Source organism: Callospermophilus lateralis, chromosome 3 (genome assembly GCF_048772815.1).
Source record: "Callospermophilus lateralis isolate mCalLat2 chromosome 3, mCalLat2.hap1, whole genome shotgun sequence".
NCBI lineage: Eukaryota > Metazoa > Chordata > Mammalia > Rodentia > Sciuridae > Callospermophilus > Callospermophilus lateralis.
The window spans coordinates 66,977,465-67,002,196 of NC_135307.1; the positions used below are offsets into that span (position 1 = coordinate 66,977,465).

The following is a 24,732-nucleotide window of genomic DNA, read 5'->3' on the forward strand; positions in this document are numbered from 1 at the left end:
TAAGATGAATAGTTTAGGGACTCATAAATACAAGTCGTTTAATCTGAAAATAATATTGGCTGTTGTAGAGTAAGTTTAATAGTTTTGGTGAATCATATGTTGGTCAATTCCTAATTTTGGGGGGTGGGGGTGCTGGGGATGGAACCCATGCATGCTTTACCCCTGAGCTATATCTCCAACCCTTTTAATTTTTATTTTGAGACAGTGTCTTGCTAAGTTGTCCAGACTAGCCTCCAACTTGTGATACTCCTGCCTCAGCCTCTGGAGCTCTTGGGATTATAGGTATTCACTACAGTACCCAGATTAATTCTTAATATTCTGTTAGATGATGTTTCAAATGCTAAGCTAAGCCCAAATACCATACACAGCCTCTCTGATAGCCGCTGGCATAGCAGTACCTGATGGCTGTCCTGTTAGGGTGGCCAGCTGCTCGTCTTCCTGCTGAGGGCTGCCATTCAGGACTCTTGGACTTTCTTTGCCACCATCAGTGCCTGGATGTAATAGCAGCTTTCCCTAGAATGAGTCAATTTTTAAGTTACCATCTATAAAAGTTAAAAAGTTTTCTGAAGAATGACTGGGTTCAGACTAATAGGCAAGAAATAAGGGTACGGGGCCCTTTGCTTCTAAGGGCCACTCACTAGTAATATGGAGGTGGCTTCATATGTGGTTAGCATTTATAAGCAAGCAGAGCTGAGGGGAGAAACAAAGCCTCCGCAACAGGGGCTGAGGCTGGGGCTCAGAGGTAGAGCGCTCACCTAGCATGTGTGAGGCACTGGGTTTGATCCTCAGCACCATTAAAAAAAAAAAATGATAATAAATAAATAAAATAAAATTGTGCCCATCTACAATTAAAAAATATATATAATAATAATTAAAAAGCCTCTGCAGCAGCCCAGGAAAGGGCAAGATGGCAGCAATGGGAATAAAATTAAATTTGCATGCTTTAAGGTCCCCAGGAGAACCATGGGAAGAAATCTAAAAACAATCTCTGTGCTTACTAGAATGCCACCGTGTTGGCACGTTCATGTTTCCACAGCATTTTCACTGTTCCTCCCATCTCCCTACTGAGGTGGCTGGACAAACCACCTCTTAGGGTGTGTGACCTTCATGGCACACACTGGCTCTTCTATTATCACAGAGCTGAATGGACTGTATTACTCAAGCCTTTGCAAAAATAAAAGTGTTTCTTTTAGGAAAACTATCCTTCCTTTCTTTGGATTGAGTCCATGTGGCCTACTTGTGTGGAATGAACAAATTTAAAAAATCCTTCAAATTTATGGGGACATGCCTGCTTCAGACACAACAAGAAGGTTTGAGTTTTTGAAACCGGCCAGATGAAGGACACGAGAAGTGTCATGGCTGGGAGAAGCAAACCACATGGGCCCAGGGTATGTGAAGCACAGGTCAGGCGCTGGGTCTCTTCCCCGCATCTTATCTCACACCAGAAGGGCAGATTAAGTGAGAGCTGCTTGCCAAGCAAAAGGAAGTATTTCTGAACTATATATGTCAACCCATTGTCAAATGACTGGGATTTGAATATGTGATGGTGATCCATCTCCAAGTGTGTAGCCATAGTCACTCCTAGACAGAGGGCACTCTGACTAAATCTCCTGATGCTTACATTGCTGTTGGTTTCTCTAAAAGATGGTATTAAGATAAAAGCTTTAATTTTAATTCTCTTGTCGCTAATCCTCTGTACTAAGAATGTTCTGTGGCCCATAGTAAACTCTAAGCTGCCCCCCACTTGCTCAGCCAGAGCATGCTAAGAACTCATGTAACTGAGAAGGGACAGATGGCTATGACTACCCCCCTCCCCCAATATGGCAGCAGTAATAATGACCTCCACTCCTGCGGGCCTTCTTTTACCTTTACACACATCAATCTTAGCAACAATTATGCAAGGCAGGGTTATCCTTGGGTGAGTCAAGCTCACAGAGGCAAGACAAAATGCCTCAGGTTCTGCAATCATGAACTGGCAGGGCTGGGAACCCAAGCCACCATCCACCATGGCCTGCCATCAAGTCTAAACATGAAGTCACGGTGTTTTGCTTAGGATGTGGTCAAGAGGTCAGTTTAACAGGGGAAAGGGTCCTGGGGAGGGAGAAAGGGAAGGAAAGCAGGGATATCAGGGAATGAAACAGATCAATTTATGTGTTGTGCAGGTATGAATATATCACAATAGGTCCCATTATTATGTATCATTATAATGCACCAATTAAAAAAACAATAAAAAAGATAAACATAACAAAGGTTTGGGAGCTCAGGAGCAGTTCAGGAAGGCCCAGTAACTTGTCTCTTTAATTTTTACATGGAAAACTGACAAAACAGAAACAATTACTACTATATTATGTCAACGTACACAAAGATAGTTTTGGCCAGAAACCTCTCTGGTCTGTTTGCCGGGGTCCTAATGGAGCATGGATGGACAGTTTGGCAGAGATTTTTTTTGGTGGTGCTAGGAATCACCCAGACTTGGGGACCTTGGGGCCATGCTAGGCAAGTGTTCTACCACTGAGCTTTATCCCCAGTCCCTCAGTAGAGCAACTGTCCCATGAGAAAACCAATTCAAGATGTGCCTAGGGAGTGAGCACATGTAATTTGCACCAAAAATCTCTCTCTCTTAAATTTTAACTCTTACGCATACAAATTTATACTCTTACTCATACCAGGAGAGTCAAGACTTACATAGGCTGATTTGTAAGGGGTGCTGGAACCCGAGGGGATGGGTGGTATATTCCTGTCACCTTCCATTTGCTTGTAGTGATGCTTGGGACGGGAAGGGCTGTCAGGAACATGCCACGAGTGGCCATCAGAAATGGATTTACCTGAAACAAAAAGTTGCAAGTGATGGTCTATCTTGCAAACAAAGGATTCCTCTTTAGTGACACAAAGCAGGTCATGGGGAATATGGCATCAGGTTATAGTGTCAAGATGAGTTCCTCAGCTCTCCTTGCAAAGCATGCATGTTTGCAAAACGTCAGTATGTCTCAGGAGGGGATGAGATGAGTCATGCAGCTGAGCGGCGTCGTGCTGCACTAGATGGGATCACAGCAGAGCACAAGGAGCATGAGTGGCTGTGGGATGAGTGGCATTTTGAATGGAGCTGGTTTCTTAAGTGGGGAGGGGAAACTGGGTGGCCAGGTTGGGTCTGGGGGCCAAGAAGACAGAAGGCCTCTTGGAATTGAGGGGAAGGGGTGACCTTGATGATGGACTGGAGACCCCAACGGCTGCTGCTCGTGGCTCTCCCCCACCACAGAGTGAAAGATAAAGGTTAGAGCTGCAAGTGGAAGAAAGGAGGTTGTTTTTTCTCCTGCAGCAGAGGTAGGGGTACCCTCACCCCCACCCACCCAGCCCAGTCCCTGGAAATGGTCAGAAGCAAGGAAATAGTTCCAAACCAAGCCACCATGAAGAACAGCTTGGTCCATGCCAAAGGACTTCAGTTAGATGGAGGAAATGAAAAAAGGCATCATGAGAAAATTCCTCCTGTATAGCCCTGCGGGGAGGAGGGCCGGCATGGAGACGCTCTGGTGAGGGCAGGGAGCACGCAGCTATGGGTGAGTAAGGCAGTGTAAATACACCATGACACGAGGACCAAGGCGCATGGTGTCCACAGAAGGCACAGGGCAGACGGGACATGGGAGCAAGGGTTAGGATGCAATATGCGTCACGGGACTCTGCCATGTGGAGACGTGCACGGGCAGGGGCCTACCAGAAGATGCTTTCAAAGTTTTTGTGGTCATTTTAAGATAGGCCTCAGGATTTTCAGGGATTTCTACATCTGAAAAAGAATAATGTCATTTTCCTCACTGGACATGCCTGCAGATTAATGCCCAAGTAGTAAGTTAACAGTTTTGAAACATTGTCAGCTGAAAGGAGGAAACTAACTACTCTATCTTTTTTATTAGAAAAGTTTTGAAACCAGGAGTTTTTTTTTTTTTTTTTTTTCTTTTCTCCCCCAGCTGACCTCTGATTGCCTGCTGCAGTGGTGGAGGGAAGGGAAGTTCTGTAGAAAGAACAGAGATGCTCAGTCTACTGAGGCTCCGAGAAACTCCACTGGAAAGTTAGCTGAGGAGTCTCCCCAACAGCGAGAGCCATCTGTGCGCGGCTTTAATGTCTGTATGTCAATTTCTTGCTTTTTCACCCTTTCACTGGCTCATAGGAATGAGCCAGTTCTCAGGTAAGTCAAAAGGTGGACAGGACAGAACCCAGGAAGCTATAGAAGTCCATCTGGGTTGGCCACAAGCTAGAAATCAAGAGCTGCCCGTGTCACTAGGGTGCTAGGAACACAGCCAAATGGGTCAATTTCTAGGACTCTGGGGATCTGCCATTACCTGAGAGCGCACTGTAGTATGGACCTTCCTCATCTTCTTCGTGAGAGGAGGAGCCCCCCACGTCACCTGTGTGATCCCACTCCAGAGGGATGGAGTCCACACTGACAGGGGTCTCACAGCCAGACCGCTCGTGGCTCAGAGCAGGGGGCACAAGATGGCACAGGGACTGGGGAGACGAGGGTTCCTCGCTCTCTCCCCTTTTATGCCAAGAGTCGGTCTGGATTTCTCTGGGGTCTTCCATGTCTGTTTCGGTCTCAGAAGCTTCCTTTTCATCTTCTAAACCCTAAAGGGGGGAGTATCCAGCTTTTAGAATTAACCAGTTCAAGGGCAATTCACCTAGAAGGAGCCCTGGAAGTCTGCCTGGCTAGCAGCCACCACTAGCATTTCTAAGGCTGATTCAAAAAGAACTGTACCCCCAGGCTCTGCTTATGGTTATTTGAGTTTAGCCAATCTAGAATGGGCTAGAATCTATAGTCTGCAAAAATTCCAGCTGTTTCCAAGACGGAAAGCTGAGGTATATAATCAAACTTAAATAACTTTATCTGGAAGGTAGGGGAAAGGCCGGGCAAACTTTCATGTTAGTAGCAAATTCCTCCAAGAATCAGAAAGTTTTAAAAACAAAAAACAAAAACAACTTCAAATCTGCCAACAAAACACCAGAAAGGCACAGATATTAAAAGCTTTCACACATTGAGAAACACATTCCCAAATTTGTAATAAAAAAACCATAACAGTTTTCAATGAATTCTCGGGGTACCGTCATGTGCCAGAGGAGCCCTGTACTGAGGAATACATTGAAAACAGGTCAGAGGAGCAGGAAGTTTTAGAAGTACCATCCTCTCCACTGGGTAGTGGGGACTTGGAAGTAATCATAGCTCTATCTAATAAAAGCAGAAATGAAAAATTTCAGCCTAGCCTCAGTGATTTTTAACCATAAAATCAATCGGTTGAACCTCTACAAAACTGACATCCCAATTCTTTAAGCGGTTGGTGGAGCCCTGGGCAGGCGGCCTTGCCCTTACCGGAGTGTGGGAGGTCAGGCGCCGGTGGAAGCGAGAGACCCTGCCGAACACCTCCTGGCAGTACCGGTGCAGCTCCTCCAGCTCGTCCTCAATCAGCACGGCATCTAGGGGCTCGCTCTTCTGAATCAGCTGCTCCCCAAACACGATGAGCTGGTCGATCTTGTTGGTATTTAACGTAATTTCCTGTTGGAAGCCCTATTTAGAGGATGAGAAAGACTTCAAAAGAAAGAAAATTGTCCCCGGGGCGTCCAGTGCTATGTTCAAACAGGGCCTTAGGAAAAGGCGTGTCATTTTGGTTTTGTTCCTATTTTCATTTTGTCTTGTACCCAGGACTCCAGCTTCATCAATTTTTAACCAAGTGACAATGATGATTTAATAGTTTAAAAAGGCTGTATATATATATTTTTCCTCCTCCTTCTGGGCACCAATTTTTTCTAAATAATAAATTCTAAGGGTTTGACACAGATGGACGTTAATCATCCTTGGATGTGAGGGAGGAACTCCTCTGGTTGATACTGGGTGAACGCAAGAACATTTCCCATAATAAGCAACCAATGGGCATCTGTCTGCCTCAGATGAAATAATAATGTTTATGGGTGCCATTAGGGGAGAAAAATTTTCAATTCTCATTTTCTTCTAAAGTCTAGCTAAGGAGAGAACAACCGTGAGATAAATCTAATATAGATATTGGTTAAATCTGTTCTTGGCACCACCAATGATAGATTTCCCTTTCATTATACCCAATTCGAGTGCTAGAAAAACAGCATTGTATGATGTTTCTATTTGGAACCTAAAGCAAATTCTCCCCTTGGATGATTTATAAGTGGCCATCAAAAAGGGGGAGGGGGCCTCATTCCAATGACTTCTCAACTACAAGGATTAGTGTCCTTGCTCATGAGAACCCAGTAATGCACAGGTAAGATGCAACCTAGCTGCTCAAAGAATTCTGGAATTTGCTCTTAGAGCATCAGATGAAATCTGTACTTGGCCAGGGCTCCTCCTCAAAGCTGCCATCTTTGAAGAGGAGCCGAGGAAGCAGCCCTTACATTCAGCTGGCGCATTTTGTCATCAGCATCGCTCTCGGAGAAGTGCTCCACATTGGTTAGCTGCAGGTCCATCTCTGTGAGCCACACCAGAATGCTCTCCCTGGTGCCCTCGAAGTCCTCCCTCTGGTTGGTGAAATGCTGCAAAGGGGAAGAAATCAGATCTGTACTGACCTTGGGAAAAAGTTCAGGTATTCATCACCTTTGGCTCAAAGGAAAGGGTGCCCGAGTGCTCGGGAAGACTTGTATCGGGGTGCCCAGGAAGCCTGAAAGCGCTGTACACTGCAGCCTGGGTCTGGTCCTGGCTGTGAACCAAACAAGCCCCCAACCTCTGAGCCTTGGTTTCTACCCTAGCAAATGAGGGAGGTGTGGGAATGTTGATTATGATCTCAGAGGTCTTTTCAAACACTTGAAAGAAAGAAAGGCACAGATATTAAAATTAACTTGAAATTCTGTAATTCTTTAAGTCAGGGATTTTCCCCTGTCCACTGAGGAATCCCTTGAGAGGCCAGGCATGGCAGATTTAGCAGCAGCTTCAAGATAGAAAAGTGCAGATTGCAGGGCTGAACCTGGCTGACTGACTGCCCCACTTGCCTTTATGTAATTCTGAGCATGTTGGAGACCCAGAGGAGATGCCTCACCTCCAGTTTAGGAGGCTCTCAGATGGGCAGCCGATTCCCAGAGAAATGTGGCATTCAGAGCCAGATGACCATTTAGACTAGTAATAGTCCAATCAAGAAATTAACACAATGAGCCGGCTGTGGTGGCACACGCCTGTAATCCCAGAAACTCAGGAAGCTGAGGCAGGAGGATCACAAATTCAAAGCTAGCCTCAGCAATTTAGCAAGGCCCTAAGCAACTCAGTGAGGACCTGTTGCCAAAAAAAAAAAAAAAAAAAAAAAAAGGCTGGGGATGCTCAGGGGCAAAAACAAACAAACAAACAAACAAACAACAAAAAAACCCAATGAAATTGTCTAGATTACTTGAAATGCTAGCCAATATCCCTCTCAGAGGGTTAAAACCCAAACCAAACCAGAAACAACGAAACAAAACAAAACAAAATATTCTTATCTTTCTAAAAGGGTTTCAAAAGCATTCTGCCTTGAGAACAGAATAGTGGTTAATATCACATTGGATAGCTCCTGACTATACTCCTTTAGCTTAAACCTGGACTCAAAAAGGTTTACCTTATGAACTACAGAAATCCAGGGTGAGTACATACAGTTGGCTCTCTGTATCCTCAAGTTCTACACTGAAGGATTCGACCAACTGTGACAGAAAGTATTTGAAGAAAATTTGTCTGCATTGAACATCAGGACAAGACAAGACTTTTCTTGAGCAACATAGTGTAATAAGTATTTACTTATATTAGGGACAATTAATAATCCAGAGACAATTTAAATATTTAAATAGGAGGAGAGGATGTGCATAGACAATTTAAATAGGAGGAGAGGATGTGCATAGATTATTTGCAAATATCACACCATTTTTCATGAGGGACTTGAGCATCCAAAGAGTTTAGTCTTTGTTGGGGGAAGGGGGTCCCCACTGTATTATTGAAACACCAGCCCCCAACCTCTGAGGTTAGTCACTGAGCTGTAAAGGAGAATAATGGCTGCCCCCTACCTCTGCAATGGAGGGGCACATGCATGATGGGGTTTATGCATATTCCTGGGGGCACATAACAACACACAGGCAAAGCAGGGCTCTCTGTGTGTTGCCTCCACTGACCCAGGAAGCAGGGCCTGTGCTCTGTGGGAAGTCCCTGTGCTCATGTGCACACTGTAAGTTGTAGAGAGTTGTGTTTTGGTAACACAGATCACATCAACAGGTGTTAAGAAGCCCCAACACAAATCCCTCTTTAAAAATGAACGCTGGCAGCTGAGGGCTCCTTGGTGCAGAGAGAACACTAAGACAGGTTAGTCCTGCAGTGAAATCTCCCTGCCACTGCCTGTCCCATATCGCTTCTCCCTGAAAATCTACAAATAACCCCCGTGCTGCAGGCAAGGTTACCCTGAGTCTCCGCAGGATGGCTGTCACCCGCTTCTGGAGGTTGTCCCAGCGCTGGTTGCCCTCGTGGACCATCTGCTTCAGTTTGCTGGCCGTGTCGGTGCGGTTCTCCCGCGCCAGCCGCCGGTACTGCTTGTTGATGAGCTCCAGCTGAGTGAGCCGCTCGTGGATCTGCCTCTGGAAGGCCTGCAGCCCATGGAGGGGTCAGTGTCAAGGAGGCAGAGGGCTGGGACATGCCCCTCCCCGACCCCAATGGCTTGCTCTGTGTGGCCAGTCCCCAGTCAGCACAGGTAACAGAGGGTGACTTGACCAGTAGTTGTTGTTTTTGGTACTAGAGATGGAATCCAGGGGTGCTCTACCACTGAGTTACATCCCCAGCCCTTTTAAATTTTAATTTTGAGATAGGGTCTTGCTAAGTTGCTCAGGCTGGCCTCAGATTTTCCATCCTCCCACCTCACCCGGCCCAAGTTGCTGGGGATTTAGGTGTACCACTGAGCCTGGCTATCCCCAGGTCTTTGATGCTAAAGCACAGGCTCCCAAGGCCAGCACATAGCTATTGGCATACGTGGGTAACACCTTGCAAAACTGTCTTAGCAGCTGGTGGCAGGCTGAGGATTGTGCTTTCCCCTCCAGAGGTGGGGGAAGTAGGCCCTGGGAAGCCATTTAGTAGCTTCTGAGTGGCTGCTGTCTCGGTCATTAGCAGGAGAAAGGATGGGGAAGGCGTTTACCTCAAACCTCTTCAGCTCTTCTTTGGCATTTGTGTACAACACCTCAGAGGAATTGGGGCAGGCTGCTGTCCTCTCGGCAGACTTGAGCCAATCCTCGAAGCGGGAATAATCATCTAAAAACTTCTGCCACAGGCGCCATGTCTCTTCGATTCTGATGGGAGGAAAGTGGCTTAGCCAGTGGCCCATTTCCACCCTGTGCCTTTTGGACTTGTTGGTGCCTCCTGACTGGGCCCATTCCCAGCTGCCTTATGCTCATGCAGTTAGGGAGAGACCCTGCCACGCTTCCTGGGTAATATCTGAGGATGCTGCCTCCTGGTCTGTGCACCTTCCTTCTGGAAGGGTCGAGCATCTCAGAGCTCCTGCCTCACAGGGCTGAAAAACAGGAGACAAGCTCAGCAGTGCTTCATGGCCCAGTAAACATAGTAAGCAGCAGCCACAAAAGAGCTGGGGGAAGATGGCACCACATTATGTTTTTTTCCAATAAGTCCTTGATAAACACTGGTCACCCTACTGGGTCCTCTCTGCCAATACCTGGCACATTTCTAAGTGACGTGAATAGAGCGATTACTATGACTGAAGGCAGGGGGTGCACAGGGTTCTGTAGGCCACAGCTCGATGTTCAGGGCCAGCAGGGTCCTTACTTCATGCGCCGCTCCATTGACATGGCACAAATGTTCCTCCAGCGTCTGTCCAGGCTTCTGGTGGTCTGCTGGATGGAGTCGCACTCGGTCTCGTTGGCACAGGCGTCAGAGTCATGCAACAGGACATCACAAATGTTGAACACGGACTCCACCCCTGCGCTGTGCTGTTCGATATCTCGCTGCAGATCCTAGGGTTGCAACAGGGTACGAGAGCCCTTGAGACAGTGGCAATGGATGGAAGGTTGGCATCAAAAGTTCATCGCTCATCCCTCCCCTAGTCTAGAGACACAGCTCTGGGTGCATTTGGGACCTACAACACAGGCTCCGCCTGTCTTTGTATAGCCCTGTGCCGTTGCACATGACCTGAAGCCTAGATAGTGGCAACAGGTGGGATTTATGTGTTGAACTGTGTGAGGGTGGGAATGGTGTGGGTGCTTGCTGCACACTGACAGGTGGCCCTGCTGACCTTGAGAGGCCACAGACTTTGGGCATGCTTGCAGTCTAATCCAAATGACCTACCCCAAAGGCCTCCAATTTAGATTTGGTTTCTGAACTGTCCAAATCTCTTCAGCAGGAGCTGAGATGTTAGCAACAGAATTGAGCTTTTATAGGTCACAGAACTCTGGAACCTACAAAGAGCCCTGTGCTGTCTCTCTACATATGTCCTCCTGTGTGGGCAGCTGTAAGGGTGTGCATGGCCTCTCCATGAGCCCATCAGCAGCTCCACAGGTCCCAGGGAAGAATCCTGGGACGCCTCTACCAGAGAGTGGGGCTGTGACCTGGGGAGAGGGAAGGGTCCCTGGATTCTTTTCCCATGATAGTGATAGTGATGCAGTTTCCCAATTTGGAAAAAAGAGCACTTATGAAAATGCATGGTTACAGGAAAAAGATAAAAAATCTCATAAGAGGAAACATGGGACTAGAGATATAGCTCAGTGATAAAGCACCTGCCTGGCATGTAAGAGGACAGACCCTGGGTTTGATCCCAGTACAGCAAAACACACACACACACACACACACACACACACACACACATTTTTTCAGTCATTGTGAGAGAATAATTCTTTCACATTCCATGGGTGGGCTGGGGAATAGGGAGACAGATGAGGAACCTGTTTGTTTTGCCATTCTGGATGGGATAGGCTTCCCCTGACATCCAAATCATGTGATACATGACAGGAGACCACACCATTAATCCTAGTAGCTGAATTGTGTTGTAAAGTAGCCAGGACCAAGTTAAATTCTATTTCAATTGTTTGATAATACAACCATTTCTGAAATTGCACAATGGTTTAAGTAAGCCACTATCAACTCTACTAAGCTATAAACCAGTTTTCGAGAGGATTACTTTACAAACAGTGGCTGCCACCAGCTGCAGAGAGGCAGCTCAAGGTCATTCCAGGTCAGTATTTAAATAATTTTGGAGACAACTACTATATGCCTAGGTAGGCCTAATATTTTCTTACATTTCTTCTTTCAAATGCAATTTGGATCATTGTGTGTTTGGGTGGATTTGAGAGAACAAATGCAAACACTCCACCTGAATTCTAAATCAGCCAGCTGCTAGCACAGATCCTGAGTAGACATGGGCACCAAGTTAAACTCAGAAGAAACATCTCTTCCACTCAGTCACCCTGTGAGCCCAGGGAAAGATGTGCAGGGTGGGTTTTTAAAGCTCTACAGCTCAGGAAGAATGTCAGAAATGCTATAAGACTGTCAGAATCCCCAGGGCCAATACCAGGACTGGCTTTAAAATTATTACATTTAAGTTGAATTCCAGTTTTTAAGAATTCTTACTGGTTTATAGAATTTGAACAGGTTTTTGTGAAATTTAATGATATTGGTACATATTTGAATTATTAAAGTAATAACAGTAATTTAGTACAGTAGTGCTAATTGAGTAATTCTGACAAATTAATTAAAAAATTCCCTCGATCTCACCTGGCTCCAACTGGGTAGAATCTGATGAAAATGAATCTGACTAGAGAAAGTCTTGTCTATGGATAAACATGAATGCCATGTTTTTTTTTTTTTTTTTTTTTTTTTGGTACCAGAGATTGAACTCAGGGGCACTCAACCACTGAGCCACATCACCAGTCCTATTTTGTATTTTATTTAGAGACAGGGTCTCACCCAGTTGCTAAATACCTCATTGCTGAGGCTGGCTTTGAACTTTCGATTCTCCTATCTCAGCCTCCCGAGCTGCTGGGATTACAGGTGTGCACCATCTCACCTGGCCAAATGCCATGTATTTTAATAGATTCTTTGCAGTTAGCTTATATTAGTTATCTAGCTTATACTGAATACATGCTTAAAGAAAATTTAATAAAATGGGTAAATGACAGAAATGAGGTTCTAAACCAAGTTAAAAAAAAAAAAAGATCATCCACATTTTGGCTGAATAAAAGCAAAAGCCCTACATTTTCAACAACAAAAAACCACAACCACCCCCTAAAACACCAGAGTGGCCTACTGATGTTGGAGTTTCATGTATAAAATCAAGTTGTAAACTATATTTTAAAATGTAGATCTTCCAAGTCCTAGACAAGTATTATTTTGCAAATTAAATAAAATAATCCTGCTGCTATGCCCACTGAGGCATGAGGCTGAACAATAATTGCATTTCAGAGACTGTCCAAACTTGGAGACAACTGAGTTTAAGGAAAGGCAGAAGACAATGGGAAAGACTTTTGTCAAGGGTTTTGGAAAGGGGCTCCTCTTCACTCTGTTTTCCTGAGCAGTTGACAGTGAAGTTAGGAAAGAGAGGAGGAGGAGGAACAGGGCGCTCAGCAAGAGGTGATGGGCGGAGACAAAACCAGAGAAGAGATGCAGTCAGGAAGGATGAGGATAAAAAGAAACCAGAAAAATAAGATAAAGAAGAAAATCACAGAGAGGAACCCATGGTGTGGTGGCTCCAGGAGGTCTCCATAGGAGGGGCTTGGGTGGTAAGCCAGCCAACCAGGGTAGTGTTGGGGGATGGTTAGGGGGCTTGGAGTGATGCTGAGTGGGCCTTTGGGGAAGAGGCTATTGGTCATTACAGAATGAGAGGGCAACTAAAAATGTCCCCAAGTGCCATCTGGCATCCTCAGGGATTCAACAAACAAACAAACAAACAAAAAAATCAGGAGAGAAATGTTTAAGACTCAGTGAAAGTGGCTCATGATTTGTCACTAATGGGCGCCATTTCCTTTGCATTTTGAAAGAATGACCCCATCACCAACTATCTAAAGAAGTTCTACCAAAGAAAGGAGAAACCCAGATGACTCTCATAGAGTCTAATCCTTCCTCATCAGGTCCCTAAGAACATTACAAAGAAGACCCAGGGACATCATGGCTCTTTAGGGAGCTGGGGGCATTTGCAGAAGGCAATACTAAGCAATCCCAAGCTTTTGGGTCCTTTACCAGAGGCAATCAAGCAACTTATTATATTTATTAGGGATGAAAAAGTAAGGTTTTTAAAAAGTGACTCTTAAGTTCATTTGTGTGCCACTCCTGTTTTTAGTGTTTTGGATGATCTAGGTTTAGTATAAGAAACACATGCTAGTTCATTCCATTCAACAAAAGTACTAAAACTTTGCTCAGGTGGCAGAACAATGAAATGAATCCCCTCCTTTCCAAAGATGTCTGAATCCTAATTCTAGAACCCATGAATATATTAGGTTACAAGGTAAAGGAGAATTCAGTTTGCTGATCATTTGACTTAACAGATCATTTTAGATTATCTGGGTGGGTGCAATGTGTTCCTGAGAGTCCTTAAAAGTAGAAGACTTAGAGGAAGATGCAACTATGGAAGAATGGCCCATACAGACAATGTTGATTGATGTCTTAGAAGGTGGAAGAAGTGGGCCAGAAGCCCAGAGATGTGGGAGGCCTCTAGAAGCCAGAGGGCAAAGACATGGATTCTCCTGTGGAGCCCTCGGAAGGGCAAGCTCCAGGTTGGTGCCTGGTCAGAACTGTAAGATTAATATATTTGCATTTTTAAGCTGTAAACAACAGCAATAGAAAATTAATATATCTAATTTATTTGCTGTAATGGTAGTCCTAAATACTAACTCCACAACTATTTTGATAACCAAAAGGGATAAGACTTCCATTATGGTAACTTTGAATTCTATAAAGAGGGAAACCTTGAATCCATCAGATGGAAATTATGTATCATTTCAGTATGGGAACAAATAGGCCAAGAGAATGGCAGTTCTAAATTGTACACTTTAGGAATAAATATCCTGCAATTTGGTGTGTCATATTTCAGATTTATAAAAAGTTAACACAGTTTTGAGCCTGTACTAAATTCAGCCAATCATTCTTTCAGAGCAAAGATACTGCCATCTTTCTTACTATTTATCCTAAAAAACTCACCACTCAGGATTGACAGTTGTTTGCAATGCCTTATCTATTAAGAGACTAGAAATTAAGAAATTTGTCCAACAGATTACATTTGTAAATGAAGCTGATGATGTTCCACTGAGAAGTGCATCAAAATCTCTAGACTGTCCACTAAAGTTCTTTGAAATTTATGTCATATTCTTTCTCCATAAAGCAAAGACAGAATTTAGATGACCTTAATAAAAAGATACCCTTAGATATCTGAAGTGGTAAAACCAGTACTAATTTGTAGCAATATTAAATCATACTAATTTGAAAGCCAGAATAGGCATAATTTGAATAGTAAAGGTAATAGTAATATCAAATACTTGGCTCTGTTTATAGAAGCATGAAATGACACTTGTAACCATTAAAAGGATGGACTGAACTCTAGAAAATGTCATAGAATAGGCAGCCTTCTGGCCTTGAATCTGGGGGAAATGTGCCAACCCAAACTGTCTCTAAGCACCTATGATAGATAGGATGAGCACAGGGGAGGTTAAATGGGACAAAACCAGATTCAAATCTAAGAATCATACGCCTTGCGTGGTTGGAATAATCTGCCTATAGCTCTGAAAGAAAACGGAGATGAACAAAAGCCACAGAAAGAACAATATAAACTTGGTCATTTAAGAAATAAAGACAAACTTGGGCAGTGCATTATGAAAATGGCATGTGAGTAAAATTTACAGAAGGCAGCAAAGTGGATTCAATAAACTAGTGATGTCAGAGAGCACCTGCCAGTGGGCACAGGGGCCAATGTTAGTGGAACTCAGTGATTTTTCAAAATGCAGATTTCCAAGGTTAGCTCAGAGCATGCATATATATAACTGATGACAAAATGCAAAGTGTGGTAAACTCTGCAAACCTGAGCTTCTTTGTCCCAGTATGTTCCTTTGTTTGTATAAAAGAATTTTCTTTTGAGACAGGGTCTCACTAAGTTGCCCAGGCTGGCTGGAACTTGTGATCCTCCTGCCTCAGCCTCCTGAGTAGTTGGACTGTAGGCATGCATAATTTTTGTTTTTTTAAAAAAATGTCTATCAGTCACAAATAGCATGACCCCATGAAAACTTTCCTTCATAAAAAGAGTTATTTCTTTTCCAATTTGTTGCCTTTCAAAATTGTTAGCAAAACACAACAAAGATCAAAGTTCAAAAAAAAAAAAAAAAGAGTAAACTAAACCCCCTAATTTCTCACTAAGATTAAGGTCTACATCTTACACACTATTTAAACTGTTTCATAAAGAGCTATGTGAATGGGTGGGCATTCAAGAGATGGACGCCTCACACATATAAAAATGCAGACAGGCAATCAGGGTTTTTTTCCTGGAAAAAAACAAACCGATATTATGAAATGCAAACATGCTGAAACACAGCAGATGATGTGGGCAGGTCTGTGTTCATTATCAGACTTGCATCTTAGACACCTCTGCTGGGACACAGCTCACTTCCCATGGCCCCACCTGCTGCTCAGCGAGCCTCTTCTGGATTTCCTGATCGTCACAGACGTCGTAAACAACCGGCTTCGAAAGCTCAGACTCGATGCGAGCCAACCAGGTGCGAAGGTTGCTCATGTTTTTGTCTAACTGCTGAATAAAAGCAAATGTCTCCTTCAGCTTCTTCACCCTGAACATATTTGCAGAAAAAAAAAAAAAAAGATGGAAGACAAAAACTCAGCATTTAGTGATAAGAAAAAGGGAACAGCCAATAAGAGTGTTGGTGGGTAAAGGATCAAAACTTGCTCTGATCTTCTAACAGGAACAACTCTCATGTCACCAGAGTTCTCACAGAATACATGCCACTTTGCAAAACTGTCACCTCAGTTGATTTTTTCATATGGACTTAGTCTACCCATGCAAACAAGGATGTCCTATCATTCCCAAAGTGGGGGCCCCCTGAAGTCCTATCCATCTTGCTGGGCCTCCAGAGGTGAGATGTCACCTCTACAATAACCACTTTTGGCTTCTTTTGCCCCATTCTGTCTTGGGTATGCCTGAGATAATTGTCTTCCTGAGAGATTAAAGATGTCACATGCCTGTCTAGTTGGTAGTTACCCACAATGCCTCTCATTTCCACCTTGCTCTGAGCAAGAGAAGAACACATGCCAAACCCACCACTTCAGCCAGGATCGATGGTGCCACTGAACCAGCCCATGTGGATACTAGAGGGTCGCCCTTCAGTCATGGGGTGGGGGCAGAGGTGAACGGTGGCCTCCAGCGCAGTTCTAAGTGCCGGCTACCTGGCCAGTCTGCCTCAGATCCTGCCCAGGCTGACTCCACATTGAGCAGAAAAGACACAGGTGGCACTGGTGTAAAGTGGTGCCCTCACCAAAACCAAGTGCCACTGAGGGACAACCACCATAATTTTATGTAAATACTGAAATAAAATGTGTCCATAAACCCTTTCATGAAAGTCCTAAAGGAGCGTGAGGGTGACCTGGGGGATTTTCAGTTAATCCCAGCGACTTCAACTAGTAGCTACAGTTGAAACTTCCCACTTACCAATCCTCAAGCTGGAAGATACTGTCAGAACTACATCCCATGGCTGGGAGCGCTAAAGAGAGAAACTGGGGTGCTGACCCTAGCTCACTGGACCACACTGTCCTCCATGCCACCACCACCTCTTAGTTAACTGGACAACTTCCTACCTAGCGGCCTCCTTGCCCTCCTACCCACCTTTGGTTCTGAAGCTGAAGGACACATCCTGGAAGGCGGGTCTGATCCATGGCCACAACACAACAGTCGCTGCCCTTCCCGGACAAACCAGTTTAATCACATGATCTCCTCCAGCGTTCAGTGGCCTCTGCCTCTAGCCCTTCAATTTGCAAAGCAGCTCCTCTTTCCTTCTGGAGCTTCTCTCCACTGCCCCTCCCCCACAGGCTCCCACAGCATCTGGGCCTCCCACCTGGTGCCCTAACCGTGAGTCTCTGCACCTATCAGCACAGAGACTAGCTGCCAGGCAGCACTCCCACACCGCCTGGTGGGCCAGAGGTGTCCACAAACATTTGCTGAATGGATAAATATAGCTAAGCCCTTCTACAGCCTAGGAATTGGGCAGACCACAGAAGTGTGCATGTGTATTTTGTTTTCATTCCTTACAAGGGACCAAATCAACCATCTCTATTGTCAGGGTGACCTGTTATGTTCTCCCTTAGCCCCAGTAGGCCTCTGAAATCTCCCAATTCAGGAAGGCAACAGGATCCAACTGAGGTTAAGGCCAGAGCTTCGGAGGTTAGCTGCCCAGGGTCAAGTCCATTTCACTATCTATAAGCTATACATCCCTGCAAGGCCTTCAGTCTCTGACTCCTTGTTTCTTTGTTATCTGTAAAATTAAACACCTTGCAGTGGTTGTGAGACCAAACTAACAGAATGCATGCATGTAGAGCCACTGGGGCATAATAAATGCTCAATAACACTAGCTCTTCTTGTGCTGACTGGGTTTACAGGAGACTGTGAAAATAATAATGCCTTTTCCATTCAGCACTGGACCTCACCAAGTTCTTTCATTGGTGTTTTAATCTTATTAGCACCATAGACTGTTCAGGCTTGTAAGCTGTGGAGTTTGGTGGTGAAGGACACAGACAGGCCCTGACCACAGGGTTTCAGTCCTGACTGTTTAATCTCATGTGAAAAATGGTGCTAACAGTAGCACCTTCCTTCCTGGGTAGCTGAGAGGACCACAGGAGACACAATGCATGGAGGGCACTGGGATACTGTCTGATGTGATGGGCAGATGCCCAGGGACTGTGTGCATGATCAGCTTCAAGGAGGAATATTCTCCAGATTGCATTCTTACTGCTAAAAAGTTGCCTTCAAAGTCACTAAGAGGATTCATTGAAAAAAAAGTAACAGAAGCCCAAGCCGGGCCTGGATACATTGTAACCTGGATGAAGCAGGGGCTTCATTTCCACCAAGTTATTAGCATTACGCCCTCCTCACCTAAACATTCTGCCACCCTGCCTGTCCAGGGACCAATAGTCTTCCACACAGTTGGGAAGGGCTGTCCTCCTCGGAGGCTCTGCTGGAGAAGAGGCCTGGGCAGGTTCAGGTTCAGTTCAGCAGCCTCCTCCTCCCTTTTCCCAGGATGGCAGCCACTCACTGCCTTCATCCAGCATCTGACCCTATTTCACCATAAGAATCCCGGCCTCTTTCTTATTGTAAAAAGAAAGAGGGCTGGAATGCAAGTTTTTTTTTATATGAAGGTGACAAACAAGCAGCAAAATAATCTGGGTGTAAGGATACTGGGGTGCAGTGGTCTTGACTGACTTCAGCCCTAGAAGTCAGCCATGCCATGCATGATAACTCCTGCAGGACGGGGATGAATAATTTGCTTGTCTTCCCAGGACTGTGGTTTCTAAGGGGTGCTCCAGACATATCAATGGGGCCTAGGTATAACATATAGGCTGAGCATCCCTGTTCTGAAAAATCTAAAATCTGAAACACTCCAAAAGCAGACATTTTTTTTTAGCACAATCATGATGCTACAAGTGGGGAATGCTACTCCTGATCTCGTGTGATAATTTACATCAGAACACAGGCACACTGAAAGTTACTATGTAAAACTACGTCCGGGGTATATATATATGAGAATCCTAAATGAATTTTGTGTTTAGACCCAGGTCCCATCTCCATGGTATTTCATTTTGTACATATGAAATTATTCCCAAATCTGAAATCCAAAATACTTCTGTTCCTAAGCATTTTGGATAAAGGACACTCAACCTTTATTAGACTTTATACTGCTAACCTATTCTTTTAAAGTATCTACATTGGATATGACTTTTAATACATAAACCTTATTACTAAAATGGAATATCTGTGTAACATAGCATCTAACAGGCTGACCTGTGCCAGGCCTGCAGTGGTTCACACGTTAGCAACTCATTTAATCCTTATGACAATACTAAGAGATGGGTATTATCATCATTCCTATTTGACAGTTGTAGAAATAGAAGCCAGAGGTTAAATTATTTACCCAAGTCACATGGCCATTAAGCAGCAGTGGGGGGAGGGGGCAGGATTCTAACTGGGTAGCCTGGCCCAGAGGTATTACCATATGGCTTCTCATACATGCCTGCATACACTAATGTGTACCTAATAGTGGCACATCATGGATTTTGTTGCTGTTGGGGACATGACCAGAAGTCTGGACTCATGGCTCCAGGATATACTACTGCATTACTGGGGATAGAAGCCAGTCCACACAGCGCTAGACTTTGTGCTATAAGCTGGTGTGTGGGGAAGAGGTCAGAAGGCTCAGATATGCTGTCCCCATTTCCTTCCCATGATTTTCTTTCAATGCATTTAACTATTTGCTTAATCTTGGTTGCTGTGCACATTCTGGAAATCCAAAGATAACTGGAAGATAGGTCTTATTCCCACACAGCTCATGACCTTGCAATTTAGATGTTATGATAGGGGAGATGCACAATAAAGATCTATTGAATGAGGTTCACTTATACCTTCAAGTTTGTTTTTTTCTATAAAAGAGTTGGTCACATTATATTTGAAAGGAGAGAAATAAAGACCAGAGCATATCAAAGCCCTTTGCCAGAAAACAATATGGTGCCCTCCACTGAGCCACATGTGCCCCTAAACTCAATTTCCAAATGAAGTGGAACAGGCACACAAATCAGGTGCACACTTAGGGTAAATTAAAGAGGAAGGGAAGGCAGAGGGAAGGCAAGAAGGTTGCCAAGAAGTTATATAGCCTTCATCAGTCAGAATTGAACCTATTCCATGTATCAACCTCTGTCTGGAATCACAACAACCCAAATGTATGAGAATCAAAATGTTGCTCCTTGGATAATCATGTTACAACTCACTCCAGGAACATCAGATGCATCGCTGAGTTTGTAATGTTCTGTTCTCTGCAGATACTGTAACCCAAATCACATTTCCCAGGTCAGTAACTTATGTGCCATTTGCCAGCCCCAGCAACTAGCCTCCACATTAGGACTCCTTAATGTTGCTCTTGGAAAACATCTGAATCTCAAGTTAATATGAAGAAACAAGGAAATCTATTCAGAAGCCAGTCCGTTGGCACAACCCTGCATTACATCAACCACATAAACAGTTTGTTTATGTAGCTCCCATCTCTGTACTTGCCCACATTTTGACCCAGGTGCTCTTGGCTAACACTTCTCACATATATGCCAACAAATATTTATTCAGAAAAATGCAGCATGATTTCCTGAGTTGAATTCTGAGGTCTGATGATCAGAACAATAAAAATTTTTTTAGGTGCAAAGGGGGAGCTGTCTGCCTATACAGATATTTTCCATGAAACCAAACAAAAGAATTATACCCAAGAGTAGCTATAAAACAGAACAGTTCTTTTGCAAGGATTATGGGTAGAAATGCAGAAAAGAATTAAGGTGAACAAAGTTTTTCTTTTATCTTGACTAGTGATGGATCAGAATGTAACACTGACAACACTGCTCTCCTTCCACAATGAACAGTCAAAATCAAGGTGAGTTGGTTAGTAGCAGTCTCCACATCTAGCCCAGGTCTTACAATGCAATGGAGGCTTTAAATAATACCTGCATATACATTTAGAATAATTAATAGTTGTGCATATGGAATAATTTACCTTTCAGTCCAGTTCTCCTCATGCTAAGGAGTCTACAGTGAAATTACTAAAGCCCTAGATTAGCATAAATTGACAAAAAATTCCCATGCCAATGTGGACAGCAGAACAAAAATCGCAAGGAAAAACTGAGATGGTTGAAAGCACCCAAATTTGTGCTGAAATCAACACTCCAACATGGGGGCAGCTGTCAGCTGCTAAAAACGCTGTATGGATCCTGTACAACTCTTATCTTTTTCAAGGGCTAAACATCTTTATAGCGAAATAATCAATTGCTCCAAGATCCCAAAGTCCTGATGTGAGGACACGGACATGACAACACATTCTGGAGCTAATCGCCTGGCTGGAGCATTTTTGAGGCCGGAAGACTCCCATCTTCCACACAGCATAGTCGCTGTCTCTCTGCCCTGCTTGTCAGAGGCAGCCTGCAGACACCGCTCGCATGCTGACGCCGGAGAACCCATCCCCCGATGGCTGAGTGCATATCCTCCACCGCCACCATCTCATCGGTGATCTCTATTGTCACCAAAATGAGAGCAGAGAGCGAGATACAAGAGACAGCTACCGTGTCGCCATAGGCAGAGCTGATGGCTGAAATGGCACTTACTGTATATGAGAAAAAATCATTCCTTAGGTTGAAGCGAAAGCTCCAAGTTCCCGGCTGCACCTCCACCTCCCAGGGCCGAGGCGGCCCCTCCCCCTGCCCAGCGTGCCCTCTTCATTCACTGGTTCAGCATCTTGCAGAGCAGCGGACGCAGCCCTCCCCAAGGCTCCTCACGGAGGCGAGGCGGCAGCGCTGGCTCCCGGGCCCGGAGCGAGGCCAGTAGCAAAGGAAGACACCTTCTCTGCCCACTGCAATTTTTAATCTCTGTTTTCTCCCTTCCAATAAACAAACATCTCCAGCTCTTCCCTCAGACACTCCGTCTTTGTTCTGACGCTACAGGATTGCAATGCCGGGGGAAGAAAGTCCCAGTGTTATCTTGGCTCTGGGTTATTTACCAAGTGCTTTAAACCCAGGGAAGAAGCAGATTGGAGACATGGCAAAAAAAAAAAAAAAAAAAAAAAAAGGATTTCTGTTCTTAAATTAATTTTTCTGTTTCAAGTTTTTGGAAAGGGACAGTGAAATATCTGAAGTCCCTGAGTCTAGTAGGGATGCCTTCCTCCTATATTCCTAAGGGGGACATTTCCCAGTGGGGATTTTCTGCCCTCCCTTTTGAGTCCTGTGCATCTTGGTTTAGGAAGATCAGAGAGTTCATATAATCCATTCCATTGCTTTTTGCAGAAAAATTCCATCTTGCTGTACAAATGGAGCTCAAGATTTTGCAGGGGAAGAAATTGTGTACTTTTCCTTGCTAGCTCCTTCCCTACTATAATGTGGGCACCGGACAATTCCTCCTTATCCCTAGCCTCAGTTTCTCTGGATGATATGAAGTGGCTCTGTTTACCAGACCATTGCTTGGTTTGTGTTAAGCTCACTTCCAGCCCTTATTTTGTGACTCCATAATATTAATCCATTCTCTTGGGTTCCTAAAGCCCAACATTGGATCATTATGACATCCCCACCTTGAAACACAGCAAACATTCTAAGCCAGTGGAATTAGGAATGCGGATTTTGTAGCATTTCTCCCCAAATGCAGTATCCAATTAACTTATGCTCACATACTTGGCTACTCCTGTGACCTGCTAAACATGAACCTCAAAGAGTCAGTGCCCTGTATCATCCCACTGATGGCTGCTCTCTTCTGGGGTGTGGGAGTCCCTTGACTCCCCAGGAAGGTATTGGGAGCAGCAGTCACCTGTTCTAGAGCTGCAATGATTAGGTGATGGAAAAGAAAATGGAAGTGGGGAGGCCTACCTCATATCTTGCTTTCTTTATGCTAAAATATCTCAATTCTTCCTGCCCCATCCCCCTGGACCAGACAACCTACTAAGACCAGAGCAAGTCAGCTTTGTGACTAACAAAATCTTTTGGTCTTTCCCAATAACCTTGAGAAAACATAGATAAAAGGAGAGCAGTGAAAAGCGTTATCAGTTTAAAAAGGCAGTCTCCCTGCCCATTCTGCAAGGGAAGGAAAAACAATCTTAACACATGGTTGCCATGGTAATAACTGCTGAGTTATGACAACATTTTAATTGTTACTATTATAAATTAGGCGGGCTTTTCATATGGGTAGGTAAAATGTGAAAATTATGCTTAATTTCTTTCCATGGACTTGATACTTCTGAAAGCAAGAGAGCAAGCCACTGTAAATAGGAAAGAATCAATCCTTGGGTTATAAAGACTATGAGTAATGTTCTTCCTTCATTGATTCCTAGGACTCAACATTGGTTAAGAATGCCAAGCCTGTTAATGACGATGCCACAGAAAAGAAATTAAGAAGGGCAACATTGCTTTCCTTAGAAAATACAGACAAGGTGGGGCTGGGTGTAGTTCAGTAACAGAGTGCCTGTCCAGCATGCATGAGGCCCCAGGTTCCATCCCTGTTACTTCAGGGAAAAAAGTACAGATAAACAAAAAGAAAATTCAAATCTCTAATGATCCAACATGGAGAGATAACCAACATAAAAATTCTGGAGGAACCTCTTTTAGGCACTGAAAGTTTTCATCAGATCATTCCGGTATGTTGCTAGAAAGAGTCTTTAAAGAATTCCCATACCTGAAGAGGCTCCATCAAAATGCGTAACCAGCAAGGTACGATAATGCATGCCTATAGTCCTAGCTAGTCTGGAGGCTGAGACAGGAGGATCGCAAATTCAAGGCCAGCCTCAGCAATTTAACAAGGCCCTTAGCAACTTAGTGAGAACTTGTCTCAAAAATAAAAATAAAAAAATAAAAAGGGCTGGGGATGTAGCTCAGTAGTTAAACGCTCCTGGGGGTTAATCCCTAATCCTGAAATAACAAAAAACACACAACCACATACACCATTAACCAGAGTGACTCACTAAAGACACAGACACCTGTGGTCACAGAACTCCTGCTTCATTAGGATTTGGTCATGCTTTCCCATCTAGGAAATGGGAAGGGGCTCTGGGAAACAAAGCTAGATGGATTTTTTTTAAATTTTTTTTTTTTTAGGTGTTTCATGAATACTGTTTTTTTTTTTTTTCTTTTTAAATAAAACAATAGTAGGTCAGATTATGTGGTAAACTGAATCTTTCTCTGGCTTCAGTCCCATTAAGGGGATGAAATCCCAGACTCCCCTGGGTGTGGTGGTACATGCCTATAATCCTTAGCAATTTGTGAGGCTGAGACAGGAGGACGGCCAGTTCAAAGTCAGCCTGAGCAACTTAGCAAGCCCCCGAGCAACTTAGTGAGACTGTCTCAAAATTCAAATCAAAATTAAAAAAAAAAAAAAAAAAAAAAAAAAAAAAGGAGGCTAGACATGGGCTCAGTGATTAAACACTCCTAGGTTCAAACCCAGGTACCTACTGGCCCAAAAAATCCCAAACTCCTTTGGGAGCTTTAGTCTGTGCTGGCTAAAGCATGTTAACTTTGCATCTTTTCATCCATCACCTGGCATTTTGTACTTAACCTGTTCCGTGGTAACATAGCGCCCTCTAATCCAGGATATTGTATGTATTGATTTTTTTTTGGGGGGGGGACTTCTGTAATTTAGTAATCTTTCCTTCATTCAGGTTTTGCTGAGTCACTTTTCAGAGATATTATCTAAGAAAACTGAGGAGGAGCTAATAGCTACAATAAAAACTTAAGTTCATTCAATCTATTACATGAGCACAGTAGCATAGAACTAATATTTCTTGTCATCAATCAGATTGGATTCTAGATGACCACACCATCATCAAAAAATATGCTTTCGGTGGTTGTCAGTAATGAAACTGATAGCATGTTTCCTAAGAATTTAAGAGGACACAAATGTAAGATACTACAAATATAAGGGCCCTCGATGACAGCTAAATTTCCCAATCCCACCACGACACAGAGCCAGTTCTGTGAATTTTAATTGCCACGTCAGGGCCTGTTTAATCTTATGTGACAGGACTTGG

General features: G+C 44.1%; 1 protein-coding gene across 5 annotated transcripts in view; it reads right to left on the reverse strand.

Annotated features, from left to right (window-relative positions):
• Syne2 (spectrin repeat containing nuclear envelope protein 2) overlaps positions 1 to 24,732 on the reverse strand; it is a 336,103-nt gene that overhangs the window by 7,216 nt on the left and 304,155 nt on the right. For all 5 annotated transcript variants that reach the window (XM_077109148.1, XM_077109147.1, XM_076850387.2 and 2 more), the window contains 10 exons: positions 15,603 to 15,765; positions 9,776 to 9,963; positions 9,135 to 9,285; positions 8,410 to 8,592; positions 6,400 to 6,537; positions 5,354 to 5,548; positions 4,332 to 4,614; positions 3,710 to 3,778; positions 2,686 to 2,825; positions 399 to 513 (listed from right to left, as the gene is read on the reverse strand). In XM_077109148.1, the coding sequence (XP_076965263.1) occupies positions 399 to 513; positions 2,686 to 2,825; positions 3,710 to 3,778; positions 4,332 to 4,614; positions 5,354 to 5,548; positions 6,400 to 6,537; positions 8,410 to 8,592; positions 9,135 to 9,285; positions 9,776 to 9,963; positions 15,603 to 15,765 (1,625 nt within the window). The remainder of the gene's footprint in view (positions 1 to 398; positions 514 to 2,685; positions 2,826 to 3,709; positions 3,779 to 4,331; positions 4,615 to 5,353; positions 5,549 to 6,399; positions 6,538 to 8,409; positions 8,593 to 9,134; positions 9,286 to 9,775; positions 9,964 to 15,602; positions 15,766 to 24,732) is intronic.